Source organism: Lutra lutra, chromosome 1 (assembly GCF_902655055.1).
Source record: "Lutra lutra chromosome 1, mLutLut1.2, whole genome shotgun sequence".
Taxonomy (NCBI): Eukaryota; Metazoa; Chordata; class Mammalia; order Carnivora; family Mustelidae; genus Lutra; species Lutra lutra.
In genome coordinates, this window is record NC_062278.1 from 144468076 (window position 1) to 144477680 (window position 9605).

Sequence of the window (9605 nt, forward strand, 5' to 3'; positions counted from 1 at the left end):
GTCGGGGTTTGGACCTGGAGTCCAAACCTGGCATCATCGCCAGGGCCTCGGGCTTCGATCAGAAAGAAGGGGCGGGGTGCTTGGTTGTCAGGGCCCGGGGGCTTCAGCTGGGTGGGGCAGGGAGATGCTGGCCCACGCTGTCCAGTTTGTCCCAGAAACTCGCCTCCTTCGGCGCCCAAGTGTGGTCTTCCATTGATCCAGCCAAGAAGGTGGGAAAACCCCGTAGTACAACCACCCCTTTCCCCCCAGACAAAACAATCTTACAGCTTCCTCCTCGAAGACTGCTCGGTGTTCCTAGATAAGTGTGGATGAAAGACCCCAGAAGGACCGAGCAACAAATGCTTAAAACCATGTTTAAAACAAATGTTTAAAATGGGTGTCTGTAAACTTTACTGGGTTTCTGGTATATAGCTTCTTTTTAGAATTAGGTGAATGATGGAAAGATCTTTTTCATAAGTGCCAGTTCAAATAGCATGACGTCTCTGTAAAGAATTAGTTTTTGTGTGTGTGTGTGTGTGTGTTTTAAGATTTTTATTTATTTATTTGACAGGGATCACAAGTAGGCAGGGAGGCAGGCAGAGAGAGAGGGGGAAGCAGGCTCCCTGCTGGCTGGATGCGGGGCTTGATCTCAGGACCCTGGGATCTTGACCTGAGTTAAAGGTACAGGCTTTAACCCACTGAGCCACCCAGGCGCCCCAATAATTAGTTTTCAAACCCAGGTTGCGACGTAGTGGGTTGTGGACTCAATTTACCGTGCGGTGACCAACATAAAGCATATATACCATAAGGACAAAATAGAATAGAATAAAATGGGAGGGGGGGTTGGCAGTAAAAATATGCATCTCACATGGTAAGCGCAGGTGTTATTTTGTGATTTTGCTTCATAGGTAGATCATGTCATTAATGTCCTTTATTCTTTTAGAAGATGAATCCTAACTTCTTTAATCCATTCTCTGCCTCACCATGTCCTTGAAAATGTGCTTTACCAATGGCTTCCTTCTTTGCAGACATATCTTTCAAACTTCAACAAATATTCTCTTGACCTTGTGTTTTTAAGGTAAGTTATTTGCGTAAGTTGCTTATTTAAATGTTCTTGATTATTTATCTTCTGTTTGCTTCTTAAATTTGAAGTTTTCTTCCAGTATCTCAGAGCAAGACCTTGAACCAAGCCATGTGCTTCAATTACCATTCATCTGCTAGATATGAGGGAAAAGTTTTTAATATGTAGCTTTTTGGAACAGCTTCCAAGACCAGTGTGTTTAACCAATAGTATGTAACTAGCTGCTGTAATTAAAATTTTTAGTGACTTAACACAAGAGAAATTTCTTGTTCACATAGCAGTTTAAAAAGCAAGTGTCATTAATCAGTGGGCTGCTTTCCTCCATGTAATGATCCAGGCTCCCAGGCTGCTTCCATCCTGTAGAATAGAGGTCAACAAACATTTTTTGTAAAGGGCCAGATTGTAATGTTTAAGGCTTTGTGGCCATAGGGTCTCTGTTTCAACTCTTTAATTCTGCCTCTGCACTTGTAGTTCTGTAGATAGTACTTTAATATGAATGGTCATGGCTGCATTCCCATGACACTTTACAAAAATGGGCAGCCTGCTGGAATTGACCTGTAGTTTGCTAACTCCTGCCATAAGGCCCCAGAGACTTCTGCATTTAGTTAGTGATTGGGCAAAAAGGAGGCATACCTGCTTCTTAACCACATGGGCCCAAAATGACATACAGCATTTTCTCTACCATATAATTGGAGAAAATGAAGCCCCATCTAGAGAAAAGAAGGAAGGCTGGGAAATGTCCCTAGCTGTACATGTACTACCCACAACTCTAAAGGATGGAAAGGTGCGGGGAACGGGGCCTAGAATTATAGCTAGGTGTCTCTAACCACAAACTATATGACCTTAGGGGGCACCTGGGTGGATCAGTTGTTAAGTGTCTGCCTTCGGCTCAGGTTATGATCCCAGGGTCCTGGGATCGAGCCCATCATCCGGCTCCCTCCTTGGCCGGGAAGCCTGCTTCTCCCTCTCCCACCACCCCTGCTTGTGTTCCCTCTCACTGTGTCTCTCTCCATAAAACAAAACAAAACAAAACAAAACATTACATTCACCTTAATTTGAATTTCTTTTTTCACATTTGTTTATCCTTATAATAGCTTAAAGTTATTATATACTATATAGTATTTTGACTTTTTTTTTTTTTTTAAGTAACACCACTTTTTGTTCTCTTTCAAATAAATTCTTAGGAGGAAACCCAGTACATAGAAAGCACCAAAGTGGATATGCTGTAGAATTTAAGCTGGCGGGGTGGCGGGGGGGGGGGGGGGGACAGAATGCTATCAGTTTAGCCTGTGCCTTAACAGAGGTAATGGTCACCAGGTATCTTTATGGGAAACATGCAAACACAGGGTGAAAACCAATGCCATAAAGTTCATGCTGTGATAATGCAATCCAAGGAATCATAGAAATAATCATTTTGAGGGTAATTCAGTAAGTTATTATTTTAAGTCACCTGAAATTTAAAGCATTCCAAATTACTATTTACCAATACTCCCATTGAAGTTCTTAAGTACAGTCTCTCTTGGATATCACCATTTATGCAGCTGGTTAAGAGAGTTTATTATAAGTGACTTTGACTCATTGTTTTCCCTGTCTGCTTCTTCTACTAAGTTGAAAATAATTTTGATTTTTCAGTTCCTTTAGAAGAGTTGAAGATAGTAGGCTACTCTTAATCTCTTTATATTTTTTAACATTGTGTCAACTCAAGGGTGTTCTAGTTTTAAATTAGCATTGAACTTTCCATTCCTTTACTTGATTTTTTTTCCTCCAAAATAATAATTAAAAAAATATATATATTTTTTAAGATTCCAGCTTTATTAAGCACACCATTGTTAGAGTTGACACATGGGGGCACTATTCTTAAATGGAATAGAAAAAAGAAATAACCCATTAAATTTCCCCGGGATTGAAATCTGTAACAGGGAGAGGAGGTGAAGCCTTTGAGGAATTGGTATGGTGATTCACTATTGTGTGAGTGCATTAACTGACTAACCAACATTTATTGAGCACCTGTTTATACAAAGTAGTCCAATGGAGGACATAAGAGATTGTTAAAGAAGTAAGAAAGACAAAACTGATGATCATACCTTACACAGACAGCCCTAGAACTGATGAAACAAAAAAGTTACTGTGAAAAGAAAAAAAAAAAGTCATTTGGTAAAAAAAAACACACACAAAGCATTGCATATATATTAACCAATAAAGTGTATGTGTTTATTCATTCATTTCATAATTCAGTCATTCACCAAATATTTATGGAGTGACTACCAAATGCCTGGCACTGTGCTGGGTACTGTGAAGCAGTGAAGTAGATAAGCACAGGCCTTGCTTTCATGGATGTTACAGTGAGTTTACAGCCGTGGTTATATCAGCATCAGCATCACCAGCAAGAAATACAGTACTAAATCATTTTGTGGCTATTGGAGTATCATAGACATTCTTACCCCTTTCCAAAACAAAGGAAAGGAGATCAGAAGTAGAAATAAAAATGAAATGACTTTTTGGTGGTTTTACTTTTCTACAAGATTTTAACTGATTTGTCACTTCTTATCCAAGATATTCTTGTGCTATTACAAAAGAGAAAAAACAGCACATTAAAACTGTATGTTTCATAGGAGGTTGGGTTCAAAAAATATATTGTAGATCTTTTCACATTGTAATTTCAACATATTCCATAAGAATGAAAAGGGACAGCAAGTTTGGATATTTCTCTCAAGTTTTAGTTATTTTATAACAACATGTGTTTGTTTAATTCCTCTTAAATTAACTCTCTAGTTAATGAATAAAGTCATGCTAAGAAGTAACTGAATAGGTCTTGGATCAAGACTCAAGGTCATACTGGGCTTTCCTAAATTATTCTACGCAAAGTATATTTCAAAACTCGTTTAAGTCCAGTACTAACCAGGAAAAGATAAACTTAACCAAAATTCTCTAGAACTGAGAATGAAGGCCGAGCACTCAGAAACAATCATTTCAAGACACACTGTTCAGAAAGAAACAAATATGGCTGGGAGGATCAGATGCAGATTATATCGTCAATCCTTTATCTAAAAAAGAAAAAAGGACACAAACCTCACACCTGGGATAGCATGTAAGCAACAGAGGTCATCTAAATAAGTATCTTGCTGCTTTCTTTCTTTCTTTTTAATATTTCATGTTATATTTTCCTTTATAGATATACAGCTCTAAACAAATGAAGTTACTGTATTTTTAGACACTTAGCAATAAATGTCTACAATTTCTATTTTTGTCTCCATTGTTGTTAGACATTACACATGGCATTTGGAGCCCTGCCCCAGAACCAGTAATTTTTAAAAAGTAAAAACGCTTTATTTTACAAAAGTATTATTTATTATAGACGAGATAGTAAATAAGACTAAGCAAAAATGGGGGAACTTCACAATCATTGTACATCCTTGCAGATCTTAAAAAATACACACACACACACACACATATTTTAAGTTATATATACTATTTTGTAACCTGTATCTCCTAACATGGTTTCAACACCTTTCCATATAATATTCACTTACAAAATTATTTTAAATGGCTGCACAGCCTTTAGGTGTACTACAACAACCCATTTCCAGATGTCGGGCACTTTGGTTAGTTCTACTTTGCTATTATAAACAATTTCGGGAGGTAGAGTAATAACTTTGAGGTTACAACAATTTCCTTAATTCTTTCCAAGGATTTCAGTAGACTATCACTGCGTCCCTTTTCCCAGCAGATAGAAATATTTGGACATCATCATTACTCCCCTCCCCTCGCCAAAATCCTTTTCTGATGGGCAAAAAATCTGTCTCATCACGTCCTAGGAACGTTCTTGGTTATCATCCAGTCACTGAGATCGCCAGAGGGGCGTTTCCACCCCCGCAACCGGAGCTTTGCCGCCTGCGGTCTGACCTCCACCAAGGTGACGCGGAAGAACGGCCCCCGGCCGCACCCAGCTCAGACACAGCGCGTGCGCGCGCATGAGCGGACGGGCGTGTGCAGACAGCGGCTGCGCGGCCGGCGTGAGGCCTCGTGAAGGTATCAGCTGCTGGCTACGCTTTTCCTTCTGCTCCTCCACCGCCACATCGGGTGTGGGTTGAATCGGGAGGGGGAGTGTGATGGCCTGGGCCTGGTTTCCTTTCCTCTGGGCGTGCTTTCTTCGGGGGGCATGTGTGGTGGTGCTTGAGAGGCGGTGTGGGGAGTTGGCCACGCCCCCTCACTCCCAAACCCCGCCCTGGCTTAAAGCCCTAGTTTTCACCATGCTTTTGAAGACGAATAAAGTTCACCTACCCCTGCCTCAAGAGGATAGGCCCTGGTGTTTTTTGTGTCATCGACACCAGAAATACTACTTGGAATAAGGCCTCAGCAATCCTAATAAAGGATGCTTTCTGCAGTCCATAAAAGGCTGGGACTGCCTGTTTTTCATGGTGTAGTTCTGTTGTGGATTGAATGAATCATTTCGCCTCTTTGTCTTAGAATGTCTGAGGGTACTTAACAGTCTAAAAAGGGAACTCCAAACGGTTTGATGATAAGTCTAAATTAAAGTGATGTTAACGTTGTTTTCCCTGTCTTCATTAACAGCTCATACCGAGCGCCAGAAGGAAATCGGCTATCGTTTGTTAGGCCTATAAAGTATTTAAACAACAGTGATTATTACCTCCAGGACGTGTTGTGATCTGTTACAGGAATGTGTTTCTGATCGAATCTCAATCATGTTGTCAAACTGCTTGCAAAATTTCTTAAAAATGACAAGCCCTCATGTATATCCAAGATTATGCCAGCGACTAATAGGAAGTAAAAGGAGGTTTTCCGGAACTGTGCCAACGTTCAGATTTCGTAGGCGGGTTGTCATTACAGGCATTGGCTTAGTGACTCCTCTGGGTGTTGGAACTCAGCTGGTATGGGATCGTCTCATCCGAGGAGAGAGTGGAATTATTTCATTGGTCGGTGAGGAGTATAAGAATATCCCTTGCAGTGTTGCTGCTTATGTGCCAAGAGGTGGTGATGAAGGTCAGTTCAATGAACAAAACTTTGTGTCCAAATCCGATATCAAGTCCATGTCTTCTCCAACCGTTATGGCCATTGGGGCTGCAGAGTTAGCCATGAAAGATTCTGGCTGGCACCCTCAATCAGAAGCTGATCAAGTGACTACTGGAGTTGCAATTGGCATGGGAATGGTTCCTCTTGAAGTTGTTTCTGAAACTGCTTTGATGTTTCAGACAAAAGGTTATAGTAAAGTCAGCCCATTCTTTGTCCCTAAGATTCTGGTCAATATGGCAGCAGGCCAGGTCAGCATTCGATATAAACTCAAGGGCCCCAATCATGCAGTGTCTACAGCCTGTACCACAGGAGCTCATGCTGTGGGAGACTCCTTTAGATTTATAGCCCATGGTGATGCTGATGTGATGGTGGCTGGAGGTACGGATTCTTGCATTAGTCCTTTATCTCTTGCTGGGTTTTCCAGAGCCCGTGCTCTGAGCACAAACCCTGATCCTAAGTTGGCATGTCGACCATTTCACCCCAAAAGAGATGGTTTTGTAATGGGAGAAGGTGCAGCTGTGCTGGTGCTGGAAGAATATGATCATGCCATTGAACGAGGGGCACGGATCTACGCAGAAATTTTGGGCTATGGACTCTCAGGTGATGCTGGTCACATAACTGCGCCTGACCCTGAAGGAGAAGGTGCCTTAAGGTAAAGACTTGTTTTGGTTTTTTAATTTAAAGATGTATTTACCTATTTGAGCAAGCGCACAGGGGTGGGGGTGGGAAGGGCAGAGGGAGAGGGAGAGAATCCCAAGCAGACTCCACACTGATGCAAGGATCCCAGGATCCTAGGACCCCAAGATCACAACTTGAGCTGAAACCAAGAGTGGGCTGCTCAACCCACCGTACCACCCAGGTGCCCCAAGACTAGTTTTATTTAAAATATTTCTTCAAAAAAGACATTTTATTAGACTTTCAAATTAGGGAGTCCAGTATTGTAGTATCTGCCCGTGGTGTACACTGTCTTTGATGTTTTTCCATTTTAGACTAAACAAAACGGTTTTGAATTTTTTGCTTTAACATATTTGAAATATTTGAAAGCATTTGAACATCCTTAACAGAAACTGGATTTTAGTTAAGGCATGTAAAGTTGTGAAGAGGGCCGTGTGTGTCTTTGCCAATCTTTCATACTTCCAGTTGTGTTTAACAGCTGTCAGAGTGCTCCCTCCAACAGTCCTCCTCTTTGGCCCTTCATCATCTCAGAGAGCAAAGTCAACCCTTTCTTCTAGTTGTGTCTGGTCTCTGTGCCATTTCAACCGGGTTCTGCTGTTACTAAATCAGTACTTTCTAACTTTTCACCACCCAGGGATACCAGGGATATTAAAATGCAGACTCTGACTCTAGGCCTGGGGTGGTGCTAGAGATTCTGCCTTTCTCACAAGCTCAGTGGACACTGATGCTGCTGGTCTGAGAACCACAATTTGAAAAGCAAGTTGATATCGCAGAAGAGATAGTTAAGTTAAAAAAAAATCCCTGTTAATGTGTTAGCTAATGGGTTAGCCTGCTTAGATCATATTATGTTTTAACCAGTTTACTTGGCCAGGGGTTGGCAGACCTTTACTGTAAAGGCACAAATAGTACTTTCAGCTTTGTGGGCCATAGGGTCTCTGTCACAATTATTCAGATCTGTCTTCTAGTGTGAAAGCAGCCATAGACAATATATAAATGAATGGACGTGCTCCAGTGAAGCTACAGTTGACCTTTGAACAATGCAGGGGTCAGGGGCACTGGCCCGCTGTGCAACCAAAAATTCCATGTATAACTTTTGACTCCTCCCAAACTTTATTCATAGGCTACTGTTGACAAAAAGCTTTACTGATAACATAAACAGTCAATGAACACGTATATTGTTTTCTTACAATAAGGTAAGCTGGAGAAAAGAGAAAGTTATTTAGAAAATCATAAGGAGGAAAAAATACATTTACAGTACAGTAGTATAAAAAATCCACATTTAAGTGGACCCACACTCTTCAAAGCCATATTATTCAAAGGTCAACAGGCATCTGCCCAAGGCCATAGTTTACTGGCCCCTGAATTATGCTTTTGAGTTTTAGCAAATAGTTGTTGGTGCTAGAAGTGTCAAACAGTAGCCAGCTAGATGAAGAACTAGTTATATTTAGGTGAAACCCTTCATCACACTTAAGAGCTACCTCTTAAGGAAATATATGCAGTCCAGAGATCAGGAACTGAAACAGAAGGTGTTGACGTTGATGATGTTTTCAAAGATCCTTCTTGAGAAATGTTTTATTTTCTGATTTGTTTGTTTGTTTGTTTTTGCTTGGTGTTATACTTCATTTATTTAGCATCCTTACAGCCTAAATAGAATTTTGAAAAGTTATTTGAAGCACCAAAGTAATGGTGCAGCCATTTTTAGATTATTGAGAAATATGCCAAGTTTTACATTTAAATGTGCGAGAAAAAATTAAAACACAGTTATAAAATTTTTTACCACATTTGGAATCACTACATACACACATACATACACACATACACCCCCCCCCCCGTTGATAAAAAATTCCTAGAAGAAAAACTATTCTAGGCTTGAGTCAACATGGTTTTTCCTCCAGAGAAAAATACCAATTCAAATAAATGGAAATATATTTTGTTAGAGATTATAAAACCTATAGGCCTGTGTGTTTATCTCATGGTGTTGAATCAGTCCAGGGTATTGGGAGTTACTCCTTATTCCCATGCAGGTGGCATTCTAATTCATATGGTAATCCAAGTTGGGGTTCTGTTATTAGAGGAAAGGATTCTCTTCACCCAGCATATATGTTTATTTTTTTCTTATAAGCCATATAAAGACTCCTGTGTTCAAATTAAACTTAGTTCTGATGAACTTCTTTCCTTATTTTATTAGATGTATGGCTGCAGCTGTAAAAGATGCAGGTGTACAACCTGAAGAGATATCCTATGTCAACGCGCATGCTACTTCCACCCCATTGGGAGATGCTGCTGAAAACAAAGCTATCAAACATCTTTTCAAAGACCATGCACCTGCCCTTGCAGTTTCTTCAACTAAGGGAGCCACGGGACATCTGTTGGGAGCTGCAGGGGCAGTTGAGGCAGCTTTTACTGCTTTGGCTTGTTATTATCAAAAACTACCACCTACTTTAAACCTGGATTGTACAGAACCAGAATTTGATCTCAATTATGTTCCACTAAAGGCACAGGAATGGAAAATTGAGAAAAGATGTATTGGACTCACCAATTCCTTTGGTTTTGGTGGTACTAATGCAACACTTTGTATTGCTGGCATGTAGGACAAATAATTTGTAATTAAATATGGTTTTTTAAAAAAATATGAACTATATTAAATGGAGAAATAAATGTTTACATAAATATATCAATATGTATCTATATATTGATCTGTATCAATACCCAGATACCCTTCATCTGTGTCAGGGTTTTTCAACGCTGCCACTATCGATATTGTGGACAGGATAATTATCCGTTGGGGTAAGGGGAAGCTGTCCTGTATATTACAGGATGCTGGGCAGCATCCTCACCT

The 9605-nt window shown here is 40.3% G+C and overlaps 1 protein-coding gene across 1 annotated transcript; it reads left to right on the forward strand.

The window, feature by feature from the left end:
- Window positions 1-35: 35 nt before the first annotated feature.
- Window positions 36-9386, forward strand: OXSM (3-oxoacyl-ACP synthase, mitochondrial). The gene is made up of 5 exons (XM_047738414.1): window positions 36-209; window positions 926-1057; window positions 4876-5089; window positions 5633-6743; window positions 8955-9386. The coding sequence occupies exons 4-5, from the start codon at window positions 5764-5766 to the stop codon at window positions 9355-9357; spliced, it is 1383 nt and encodes a 460-aa protein (XP_047594370.1). The 5' UTR covers window positions 36-209; window positions 926-1057; window positions 4876-5089; window positions 5633-5763; the 3' UTR covers window positions 9358-9386.
- The last annotated feature ends 219 nt before the right edge of the window (window positions 9387-9605 follow it).

Excerpts from the sequence above, each read along its gene's own strand:
- OXSM (XM_047738414.1), top strand. The coding sequence starts at position 5,764 with ATGTTGTCAAACTGCTTGCAAAATTTCTTAAAAATGACAAGCCCTCAT. Across the intron at positions 6,744-8,954 it reads GAAGGAGAAGGTGCCTTAAG|ATGTATGGCTGCAGCTGTAA; the intron begins GTAAAGACTTGT and ends TTATTTTATTAG.